Raw genomic sequence first — 13,160 nt, forward strand, 5'->3', positions numbered from 1 at the left:
AAATATCCCTTTAGGGTACGTTTTGAACAGATTAAAAATGTGTGATTAATCGCAATGAAACTATGGATAATCATGCAATTAATCATGATCCTAGGTCCTGTCCTAAGTCTGTAAGTTGTGAGGTGGAGCCCCCATGCGTCGGGCTTGTTGTTCCAGCACATCCCACAGATGCCCAATCGGTTCGGGCCCCAATCCTGGCCATCTACATGATGTAGAAGAAAACGTGATTCAACAGACCAGGCCACCTTCTTCCATTACTCTATGTTCCAGTTCTGATGCTCACATGCTCATTGTAGGCACTTTAAGCGGTGCACAGGGGTCAGCATGAACACTCTGATCGGTCTCCAGCTACACAGCCCCATACGCAGCAAGCTGAGATGCACTGTGTGTTCTGACACTTTTCTATCATAGCAGCATTAACCTTTTCAGCAAATTGTGCTGCAGTCTGTGGGATCGGACCAGACAGGCTAGCCTTAGGCTCCCCATGCGCATCAGTGAGCCCATGTGCGCCCATAAACCTGGAGCCGGTTCACCGGTTGTCCTTTCTTGGACCACTTTTAGTAGGTGCACTGGATACCGGGAACACCCCACCAAGACCTGCCATTGGAGATGCTCTGACCCAGTTGTCTAACAGCCACAATTTGGCCCTTGTTGAAGTCGCTCAGATCCTTACGCTTGCCCATTTTTCTTGCTTCCAACACATCAACTTCACTTGCTGACTAATGTATCCTGCCCCCTTGACAGGTGCCATTGTAATGAGATGAGCAATATTTTTCACTTCACCTGTCAGTGGCTTTAATGTTGTGGCTGATCAGTTTATATATTGTACAAGGTGGAGTATATTGGGTGAACTTTTTTCTTGTGGATGTTTTTTTTTTTTCTTTTTTTATATCTTAACACTACAGTTAGGATTTTTTGTCATGTGCCACAAGTGGATTGATTAACAGCACCATAGTAGGGGGATTTTAGCACTCCTTCAGTCTAGCGATATTGAAAATTAACCAGGGAAATCTAATTCATCACCATCCAATTACCATCTCATCCAAGCAATTAAAGCCGTTTTAAAAGTAGAAGAGTAAGTAAATGTTAAATTGTGATGTTAATCACCAATGAATAGGTTAGCAATTTTTCAACCCAGACTTTATTAAAATGTTGGTTCCCATCATTTATAACTGTTCATAGCACAGTTATATAGTAACTGTTCATTTACTAAAAAATTAGTCTATTTTTACTGTAGCCTTAAAGTTTTGTCTCATTTAAGCACAAGCAAGCTGCAGCAGAGTGGTAAGTTTCTCAATTGTTAAAGCAAGGTTGTTGTTTCCTGTGCTTTACGAGGAGTTTTGACCTTTTTTATTTTTGGTTATCAGATTTTTGGTGTCAAAAAAGAATTCTTGCACCACTAACATGCTATTTTAAGCAAAAGGGAGGCTTAATAAAAAAAAAAGTGAAAGGGTGAATGTGGGGGAGTGTTCCAGGCCTTTTTATTTGACAATGGGAGGCACTGCCTTCTTTTCATCAACACAGTGGTTTATGTTGCGTTGGTATTGATTATTTTTTGTACATTTCTCAGTGAAAATAACTGTGAAGCTCGCTTTGTTGCTAACACAAAACAAAAACAAAATACAATTTTACGATGCCTTGATCAATACCGCCATCCTGGTGTCAGAGGTAAGAGTTTCGATTATATTGTTGAAGCTGTTATTTCAGTGATATTGGATTTAAAAAAAGAAAAAGAGATGGCCTTTTCTTCCATTGCATTACAGACATTGTCATTACCACTAGGTACCAATGCTAGAAGTTTCATTTGCGTCTTCTTGTGTCCCCTCAGGTTGGTTTTTAGAGCATCTTGTTACAAAAGATCATCTCATCAATTTTCTCTCTGTGTCGCCGCAACAATAATTGGATTTCCAAACAACACAAGCAAGGAAAAGTAGGAAATTGGTTGATGGCGATATGAAAATGAATCTCATGGAGATGAATCCAAAGACCTATAATTTATTCCTGTGTGTTTCCCAATTGTGTTATACGAATGACATATCTTATCATATCATATCTTGTTTTGCCTTGTACCTGTGTCTTACGGGGGGGATCAATATCTTATCTAATTGGTACAAGTTAACTTGCGGGATGAGATGCTAAGGAGAAGGGCATCAGGCAGCCAAGACCCTTGTTTAAAGTCCAAGGGAAAATGGTAATCTTGTCACTTTCAGTGACAAGATTAATATTTATGACATTTATATTTAAGTTATAGTGACTGCTTTTCATATTTCAAAAAGTATACAACCTTTTTTGGAGATGTATGTGACAATGGGGTGGCGGCTGAAGCCACTGAGGGGGCATTCAGTCCGTTTGCCATCAATTAGTTTGAATGATAAAGCTGGCGTTGCTGGGAGACACACTGTCAACTACAGTACATTCCCCGGTGAAATGCTAATCGCTTAAGCTACATCCCTATTTCAGGCAATAGAGAATAAATTTTTATTGTCAAGAGTGATAATAGTTAGATTTGACCAATATGGTCATTAGAAGTGTCAATCGGTACCAGAATCCACGCCTGCTGGGAAATGCCAGTAGAAGTAGCCCTGTCATTGCAGAAAGACAAAAAAACATTAGAATGCAGATTTTGAGCAAAAGGAATTTGTAGATTTCGTGAAACAGGCTCGCTGCTGTTTCTGCGAGGCCAGGGTCTGGTTCCCACCTGTGAATTTAGTTGGTTTTATGGATCAAATGTCTCATGAACAATTAGACAAGACACTGAAGTCCTTTTTCCCGTTGCGTATGTTTGTAAGACATAGTAGAATTTGTAGCTACCTCATCAGTCTGCAAGGAAGTGCCCCACTCATCTATAATCAATACACTGTCAACAGCAAAGTCGCACATCTATTCTGGGAGGTCCTTTTAATGATTTTGCAACAATTGCTTGGCAATAAATCTGAAACGATACTACCAGTGCAATGCACCACATTTGTCATAGAGGAAAGCCTCATTGTCAGTAGTTTGCAGAACACTCCGACAAATTTATGCAGTATCCTCGGCAAATGTATGTGTTAGACTTTTAAATTTCACACAGAGAATAAATGACAGTCTCTGCGGCACTGTCTGTCTCATTTCTCTTTTCTGAAGAAAATTGTCAGTGGTTGCAGGCTTAGTTCATTATGTGTTGTTACCTAGTCGCAAAGTTGTGATTGCAAAAGACGTTAAAGCGGTTTATCTCTGGCCTGCGCTGCAGCCTGATATGCAAATCACAGATCAGCAATAGCCAGTCTCACCTTAGCAGCAGAGTCGGAACAGCAGGCTGCTCTCTTGACTGAGGAAGCACAGAGGCAGAACCTCCCAGCCCTCAGTATCAATGTCACAAAGATTTGCCTGGTTGCAGGCTCCCAGTGGAATAGAGGCAAGATTTGTTCCTCTACTTAACCCACTGCAACCAGCTGTCTGAACGTTTGAATTATTCTAGGTTTTTTTTGGAACCGCCCATGGACTGTATATCTGTACAAATAGCTACATTCGTGAAGGAATGGCATGCTAGCTCCGGTAAAACATGACTCGTTATCATTGCTGGTCAACATGCTTAACCACCTTAAACACCTTGCTGTCTTTGAACAACAAGATGTATGATCCGTCAGGTGATTTTTTTTCTTGTTATCACACCTCTTTTATATTAAAATAAGGCAAGGTGTACACATTGTGCAGGTGGTAAGTAAAAGCCGAGAGTCATTTTTTTTGGTTTGTTTTTTTCAGGGATTTCTCTTTCCCATGAAAAAAGTGGCATCAACAAAATGCTAGTCCTGGGGCTCAGATAAAATGAAGCACTTGAAACCAAAACAAGCCACTGTTGATTTGGCCTCCGGACAAGACACCCAATCTGACATGAAAACACATTGCATTGTAGTGCAGTGAAATTTGAAGGATCTGGCTTGTACTGTGGTTTTTAGTTTTAAGGGTCATAATCTGAGCATCTAGCTAAATATTTAATAATCACTCGGCATCTGAGCAAGCCAACCACTTAACAAACAAAGTGATTTGTAGTAAGTGTAGCAGTAGCAGCAGAATTAGCTTTAATTACTTTAAAACCAGCATTTATCAGTAAACATGAATGTCAGTTTGAGGAGGAAAAAAGATCAGTGTTTATCCAGAGGGTCCACCCTTAAGACGGTAATAGACAGTAGGAGGATGAATCCGTGTGGTTGGTCTCTAGGTTGATCTCAACAGGCTCCAATGTGAAATGCTCAACTACCCATTAATTATAGATGGTTGTTGCTGCGGTCAATGTAGTAGCATTCAATCGGTCGGTTATCTGTCATAACACAGTAAGTTCTGTAGACATGCTCCTTTTGTATGGGAGAAATAGCTGAGATTTGGTTTGGTCGATTTATAAGAAAGCAGTGGCACAGTTGTCAAAATTGCTTCTGGAAGGAAATACCCGCGCTAACTCTTCCAAGTTCCTCAACACCACACGTGCAAAGTCAATCTCTGGTCATTTCAATTTCAATTTATTTAATTTATATCAGTTGTCATTTTTACGCTTGACTTGTACTATAATTTCTCCCATCCATTGTCATGCATATTATTTGCATAACGTTTAATATTTCAGTTTTGTAATGTTTACTATAGTGAGGTGTCACAAAAAATAGGTGATATAAGCAAATGTCGCAAGCAAGTTTCTATTTGGCACCTAGATACATACACCAAGCAGTAAGAAATTCCTACCTTTTTCAGGCTAACTCTTCATCTCCGATCAGAATTTGTTTATTTGGTCAAATACATTTTCATATACAAGTATTCCCATTTTATTGAACTTATGCAGAACTGCCTCTCCGCTTCTTGATTTCATGATTGATGTTTAGTGATGTAAGTCCATTCAACTGTCTGTCAGCCATTGTACTCTGCAACTATGCCTTCAAACAGCAAACACTTACAATCACAACAGTGTAATTCATCCCACACCTTTATATCATTTGATTGACAGGAATGAAATGGGTTTAAATGCTCCCAACTGTGTAGCCTTGATGGTATGGACGTTGTCGTGGGTGCAAGCGTAACTCATGTTGGCCCTCATGGTTGGAAGTCTGTAGTCACTAAACGTTTCTTTCCAAACATAACCATTCGATCCTTATATGATCAAGTTCAAGAGATTATTTGTCACATACTCTACATTGCTTTATTGATTCTACACAAGTATAAGCACTTAAAGCAAGGAGGAACCTTTATTTACCTTCTTTGTGTGCTGATTGTGTTCCGAGATGTACACTGTCATGAGAATGCGTCGTCCTAATTAGTGATTAGATGAGGCCATTATCTCATTAAAGCCATACTCTCTAACTTTTTTTTTTTACCTTGAAATAACAGCTTCAAAATCATTTTGGTGGTACATTGACTTGTAATATGGAGAATGGAACCTATTTCAGCCCCCCCCTCCCCCCACTCCTGTTCTTGCACTATGTAACTTTTGTGTTCGGGTACAAAACCGCGGGAAAAGTGCATTACGCTTTACGGCACTACGTCACTTGCTTGCATGTTTGGCTCCTGTATTTACCTTTTTTTTTTTTCCTGGTAAAATCCATATCAACAAAATGATCAATTATAAACTTGCCGGTCAAAATAATAATAAAGCTCATACAAAACGTAGCCGCTCCACCTCCCCGACTGGCTGGATGAGACGAGCCAGTGGTGTGCCTGGCACCCGCACCTCAGCCGGCACGCACCGGCACTTACTTTCATTGCACCACGGGCTGTGTTCTAATCGCGCGGGTGAGTGCCAGGGGCCGATCCCTGCACCCTCTCTCCCCATGGCTGCACGGACCTGGTAAGTGGCGTGGTCTGTGCCAGGGGCACCGCAACCTAGGTGTACATTATATCTGTGCTTGTAACATAGACTGTTATTGAAACGTGACCAATAAGGTTCAGATTTGTCCGGTAAAATAAATTATTTACGACAGGTGCGTAAAAGTGCAATTGTACTCAGAAACTGGAGGGGCGCCAAATACCAAAAGTTTGATAAGTATTTCAATGCCTTTGAACATAGCATATTATTATGTATGAGGTGTGCTAGTTTGAATGTCAAGAAACTCACCAAATGTAAATTTTCTTTGCACCCATTAATGTAGACATGCTTTATTGGGAAGGCTGATAAAGTAGTATCTTGATTTAATGTAGGGCTTAATTGTTATTTGGCACAGTATGACATACAAAAAACAAATAGCTCATTAATTATATTTAGTTAAATTTAACAGTTAGAATCCTCCACAAGCTTACCTAAACAAACCCCTAAAATCAATATTTTTTCTGGTTTTTCAAAGGGCTGCCTTTCCTGTTCTTCCGTCACACTGACAATTGCGTGTCTCTAAATTAATTGCCTGAGACAGTAGGCAATTTATATGCAATGACACATCATTGCATTGAAATGAACTTGATGAATGAGAGATGTCTGCCCGCACACAAGGGCTATAATGAAGTATTTTTTTCACATCAATAATGAGGACCTTGTTTTGTATGAGTGCCAATGTTTATATTGCATTAGGACAAGGCAAACAACAGTAATGAAAGCGACAGCAACTGGCAACATTTAGGAATTAACTTCAAGGTCACCTGTTGAACGTGGAGTCTGATTGGGTTCTGGCAGTTTGCACTGGCTTTTAGTAGAGGCAATATTTCTTTGTGTTCTAATCTGAATCCCAAACATTTTGCCTTGCTATAGTAAGGAAGGTTAAGGCAGGGATATATGACTTCAGTTCTAAAGGGCTAACTGAAAACTTTTTTAATAAAACACTTAGCGGCAATTCTGCCACCACACGCCGTCCAAGTGGGATTTTCAAGGCCCTCCGGCACAGAGACACAGACGACGGAGGATTGTTAACACCAGCTTATTGTAGAGAGAAGGCTAGGTGGAATTAGCCAGAAGCAGATTGAACATGTCATGACACGGGCTCCTATCCTGAGTGTGTGGATGGGGTTTTCAACCTACTGCTCGTTAGCCCAACCAATGAGCATCAGGCGTGGCTGCCCAAACCACCCCATCCACACACCACACACTTGCATACAAAGTGGACAATTATTTATGTGAATGTTCGAAAAGACACACACACACAAATGCTAGAGTATTGTGTTATGCTATACGGTATACCTTTTTATCCCTCCAGCTTGTCTTGGCATGACCCTTTTGCAAGGTTTTGAAGTCTGCGGTTGGTCTTACCTCACTTCTCATTACATTAGACTGATTGATCAGATGCTCTAATCAGTCTAAGCAATCGCACTGGACCAGATTCTGACGGTTGCACCATTCCTTCTCTTGTTTTCCCAACAGCGTTGAAAAATGTTCTCTACACCCACTACTTCATGAGAAAAGATGGAAAAATAGATTTCTGCGGGTAGAGGTTTCTTCAAAAGAGCTGTGCCCTCTTAGCGTGCTCTCTCGCTCACTGTGCTGAATAGCCATTGTTGAGATTGGTAGTTTCAAAGGCCCATGAAGGCCTCCTCCTACACAGAGAGCTCCAGCGGGGACAAAGAAAAAATGACTTATCTTTCTCTTCACACTGAAGAGGACAAAGTCTGACTTTCCATGACTGAAGCAATTCAGAAAACACAAGATTTTGCCTCTACTTTGCGAGCACTAGGGCCCTTTAATTCATGGTGATGCCCACAGCGGCAAGACCAAAATCTGAGAATTTGGACCATAGCACAATTGTCAAAATAATGTGTGCTGTTCAGAATAGTTTGACCCTTTATATGTTTAGTGTGAAAATAGAACAGGGTGAAATGGGCTTCGGTTCTCTGCATCTAATCAAATTAAGTTTCCACTATAAAAGGCTTAATAGAAGGCCTGTCGATAAAAAATGGGTTTTAAGGCCCCTTTTAAAAACCTCGATGGAAGGGGCAGTTATGAGATAGTCCAGGATCTAGTTCCAGAGGCGTGGGGAAAAAGAGCAGAAGGCTTAGTCTCCCATCGTCCGGAGACGTGTAGGGGGGATGTGGAGCAGTGGGCAATGGCTAGAGCAGAGGCAGCATGGGGGTTTGTGGGTGGTGATGAGGTCACTGAGGTAACTGGTGCTTTGGCCATTTAAGGCTTCATAGGTCAGGATGAGGGCTCTGAAATGGATCCTGTAGTGGACTGGGAGTCAGTGGAGTTGGGCGAGTATGGGGGTTATGTTGGCTGACTTTTTTGAATCAGTGAAGACTCTACTGGCGCTGTTCTAGATAGATTTGACCGGAAGACCGGAGGGAAGGGCATTGCCATAATCAATTTGGGAAAAGATTAGTGTATGGACCAGTTTTTTGGTGTCTCGTTTTGAAAGTGTTGGCTTCACTCTGGCTATATTTTTTAAGGTGAAAAAAGGTAATCTTGCAAATGTATTTAATATGGGCTTGGAATGAGAGTGTGGAGTCAAACTTAATACAGAGGTCGGTGACAACAGAGGAGAAGGGTATGAATTGGTCCTCTATGGAGGGACCAATGCTGCCAGCGCTGTGGAGTTATTTGGAGGTGCGGATCAGGATTGCCTCAATCTTGCTGCTGTTGAGCTGGAGGAAGTTGTTATTCATCCAGGAGCAGATGTCCTTCAAGCAGGTGTTGAGGGTGGAGATTATGTTGGTGGGATTGGGTTGCATTTGAATGTAGACCTGTGTGTCGTCAGCATAGCAGTGAAAGTTGATGTTGTGTTGTCTGATGATATGTCACAGTAGGAGTAAGTAGATTTAAAAAACAGGATGGGCCCAAGCACTGATCCCTGTGGGACAGCGCTTGTCACTGAACAGTGTCATCGGGCCTAGAACCACCCAGTGACATGTAATATCTCCAGTTGGTGATGTAGGAGGTGAACCACTTGACGGCTGTGTCTGTGACCATGGTGTGGGTCTCGATGCCGTTGAGAAGGATGTTTTGGTCCACAGTGTCGAATGCTGCGCTCAGATTGAGTAGGACCAGGATACTGGGTGACCCAGAATAGGATGCCATCAACATGTCATTGACGACCTTTATCATGGCCGTTTCTGTGCTGTGTGCAGGCCGGAAAGCGGATTGGAGGGCTTCATAAAGTTGGTTTTCTAAAAGATGTAACTAGAGCTGTGAGACCAAGAATCTCTCTAGGACTTTGGCGGGGAACGGCAGGTTGGAAATTGGTCTGTAGTTGGACATGAGTTCTCGGTCCAGATTTGGTTTCTTTAAGAGTGGGGTGACAGCTGCTGTTTTGAAATGGATGGGCACCTCTCCACTCTGAATTGATTTGTTGATGAGTGTAATGAAGAATTAAACCAGGGTTTGTGAGCAGGCTTTCAACAGGGGAGTGGGTATGGGGTCAAGGGAGCAGCTAGTGGGCTTGGATTTGGTTATGAACCATGGTGTAAATTCCCCTTTGGCCTCTTCATCAACAAGCTGATGAGGAACTAATTTGGAGCTTCAGTTCTAACATCACATTCTGCTAGCAATAATAACCTTTTCAAAATGTGACCATTTAGTTGCATTTTACAACCATTTTTGGAGACATTACTACTAAGTATTATAACTAGGAGCACCAGTGCGACTTGTAAATATGACAACCTTTTTTTTTTGTTTTGTTTTTAATCATAGTATATCATGTAAAATACTAGGAGGGAGCGTGAAATGGTGTGCGTTGGGCGATTCTCCTCCTGGGAGCAAAGATCCAGACTGGGGGGTGGGACGGATCTTTTCTCCGGGATAATTACACAATTTGGTCCCCTTATTTTGTTCTTCCGTTCATTATCCTTTGTTGTGAGATTTCAGAAAGTAGCCCCCAAAAAATGGAGAAGAAAAAACCCCCCCGCCTATTTAGGCGATTGTTTTAACCAAACCTCCACGCTGCCCCCCGGTGGGACCCGGTGCTCCGTCCCGGGCCACAGGGCACTGTGCGGGGCGTGTGCTGCTTGCAGAGCCTGGAACACCTGTGGAGCCCAGACGGAGCCTAGAACACTGTGTCTGTTTATTATTATTATTATTTTTTTAACTTTTTCTTTTTTAAATTGAATGAGCTTAAAGCTGTCCTTGCACCTGCTAAGCTGATGGATTAAAAAAAAAAAAAATGAGTGCACAGAGTGGCGCAAGGACAAAGCTCATTCACTTGCGTATGCTTTCTTGTATATAGACTATTGCGCTCAACGTTTTCATGGAAAAACAATACGTTTCCGCTGAATTTTTTCTTTACAACTCGAACAGAAGAGAATTAAATCTGATGTGAGAGGGTCCCTGCATGTGGACACAGTGGAGGTCCTCATTAGAATAAGCCATGAAGGAACTAGTTTGGAGGAGTTTGATGCCAAGGAGGCTGTACCGATGTGGTTCAGTCAGGGTAAAAGAGCTAGAAGGCCTAATTACATGGGATGGCCTTCATAGGTGCCGAGCCTTGTAGCCCTCAGGCGGTGTGCTCTAAAGGGAGGGGAAGGAGAGGGAGCATAAGATATAAGGGTTAGTTAATATAAGAGGGAGTTCCTTGGTCATTTGTTTTGTTGTGGTTGTAAATGACAGTAATGTACTGACCACATACCATATGTTTATTATTTGGTATCTATGTTTAAAAAAAACACAATTTAACTTAATGTTTTTTTTCTCTTAAAGTAGTACTGTTATTGCAATTAAGCAAAAGACTGCAACACATCACCTATAAAATTTCAGTTAATAAAGCAGAGTCGTGGCATTTTAATAGCACATGAATTCATTATTCTCAGTAAAATAAATTGTCACTGAAAACGTCTACACTTGAAGACTATTGTCTCTATAGACTGTGACCATAACCATGGCCCTGAATGAATCCACTTTAATTGATAGAATATATTTGGTCACCATATTGTTGACATACACTGGACAAGGCAGCACATATAGGCACTAGCTAACCAGAGATGTAAATTGTTTCGTAAAGGGGGGACTGACCAAGGTTAACCTAATTTGTAGTCTGAATAAACAGGCTACTTTTTTCTCCCTGCAACTGTGTCAGTTAGATAAATCAGTTACATGTATTCCTCACTTCACGACCGAGTTCCATTCCTAAAACCAGGTCGTTAAGCGGATTGGTCGATAAGCGTTATTTCACGGTAAGGGGGCATGGCCATTGTGAACGCTAGTGTATTGAATACTGACACACTGCGGGAACAAGACTGAGACTGAGAACGGTGTTGAGATGAGATGTATATAGTATATATAGTATATATAGTGTATATAATATACAGTATATAGTGTATAAAGAGTGATGCGAGATGAGATGCTTGACGCTGAGACGCCGCGGTATTATACGCAGCGTACAATACATTCTGGTCAGAGAGCTGGTCGTCAGTCCGAACAGTCATCAAACATGCAGGTTGTTAAGTGAGGAGTACCTTTACTTTGGAATGCAAAGCGTGGCAAAATATTTCCTCATATTTTTAATGCTCATATAACATCTCTTTATCATATACAAATGTTCGTAAATAATTTATATAAAAACGTTTACTTTTAATTACAGTACTTAACAGGAACCTACTTACATAAAAAACAAATTTAGTCAGAAAAGGATTGACAGATGATATTGATAGATGATTTTTGAAAGTGACCTAATAACTCATTGAGAAGGGTTTGGATTTCATGGTAATCAATGAAGCTCCTATTTCACACATTGTCTTGGTTCCAATATGATCTCAACGCTATCTGATGATCTCCCTGCCCATGTTTTGCAGCGATACAAACCTGGGAGGTGCGACGACATTCTCAAATGGAAGCCACCCAGTCACAATTCTGTCGACTTTCGCCTCAAGATCACCAAGGTCGGCGGAGAAGGGTGAGTCATTGTTGTCAGGGAAACCTGTTTGCTTGATGATTCTAACAGCGTCTATCACTTTGTGACTTGTACTTCAAACCATCAACACGTACGCATTTGGTTCCAGTGAGTTCTGAACCGTTCAGCCTTGCATAAAGCATGGTTTTTGGACAATTCAGGGAGACTAAACGTAAAGTTCATTTGTGTTGCAGTGTTTATTAAAATGTACTTTGCATCCACTCCATGAGAAGTTCAGTTGATGTGTGTTCTATATGTACATGTAAGAATGAATTCAGAGTAAAGGGCCCTCAAGTGATTACATTTTGTACTTCTTGTATGTCCTTGGCCTTATGTAAGCAAACATTTCACTTTCGCAAATCATATTTGAATCCAGTTAGAAACGACAGTGTATGAGTGATGAAAAGCTTTCGACCTGCATTTTAACGGGGCTGCATGATGCCACAGGAAGATAGTTTTACCATGTATGGTAACACTTTATATTAAGGTGCTTGTACATCTTAATGCTTGTAACAGTTAACTATGCTTTTATTTGCTTAAGTAAATAGTTAAGAAGGTCCTTATAAGATGTTTATTAACATTATTATTGTGCTAATAAGCCTATCTAGGTGTTAATAATAGCATTTATTAGCAGCTAGGTATTAACAGATTACTATGCACTTATTAACAGTTAACTATGCTTTTATTATGTGTTAATAAGAATATATGTGTTAATAATATTGATTATTAGCAGTTAACTATGCTTTTACTGGGTTAATAAGAGTATATGTGTTAATAGCAGCATTTATTAGTAGTTAACAATGCACTTATTAACAAATAATTGTGCTTTTTGCAACTACCAGATCTAAAGTAAGAATAATGCCTTATCAAGGTTAAAAAATGTGCACTTATTAATGGTTAACTATGCTTTTCACAGCTCCCCCATCTGGAATGAGCGCTTGACAACATTGACATGTGGTCAAGGTTGATAACATTTGAATAAAAAATACATATAAATAAAATGTTTTAGTGGTGAAGCACAAAAAAACACTTAGACAGCTCTTTGAATTTTTTTTTTTTTAGTTTTCATCACTTTCACGTAAATGGCAGCCACATGAGGCTAACATAGCCTCAAATAGGTCTTTGAAAAAAACTTATAATTATTAGTATAACTACAGTATCTTTCAGCGTTGAGGTAAATTGTATATTCTAAAATATATTCTGAAAAAATTCACTGAAACATCTCTAATCACATCAACACAAGTTGGAACAAGCAGCCAACAACCAGTGTTATACCAAAATATGATGATGATAATAATAATAATAATAATAATAATAATAATAATAATAATAATAATAATAAAAGTTTAATGTCATCAAGAAGTGACAGCGATGCTGACCAGTCAGGTACGCCCTTAATCTGCGCCT

At 40.4% G+C, this 13,160-nt stretch overlaps 1 protein-coding gene across 1 annotated transcript in view; it reads left to right on the top strand.

Moving 5' to 3' along the window:
- The window catches only part of rngtt (RNA guanylyltransferase and 5'-phosphatase), a 110,029-nt gene that overhangs the window by 78,929 nt on the left and 17,940 nt on the right, over window positions 1-13,160 (top strand). The window contains exon 13 of the mRNA XM_080024024.1: window positions 11,656-11,756. Coding sequence (XP_079880150.1) covers window positions 11,656-11,756 — 101 coding nt within the window. The remainder of the gene's footprint in view (window positions 1-11,655; window positions 11,757-13,160) is intronic.

The sequence above is a fragment of the Zeus faber genome (genome assembly GCF_960531495.2).
Source record: "Zeus faber genome assembly, chromosome: 2".
In the NCBI taxonomy this organism is placed as follows: domain Eukaryota; kingdom Metazoa; phylum Chordata; class Actinopteri; order Zeiformes; family Zeidae; genus Zeus; species Zeus faber.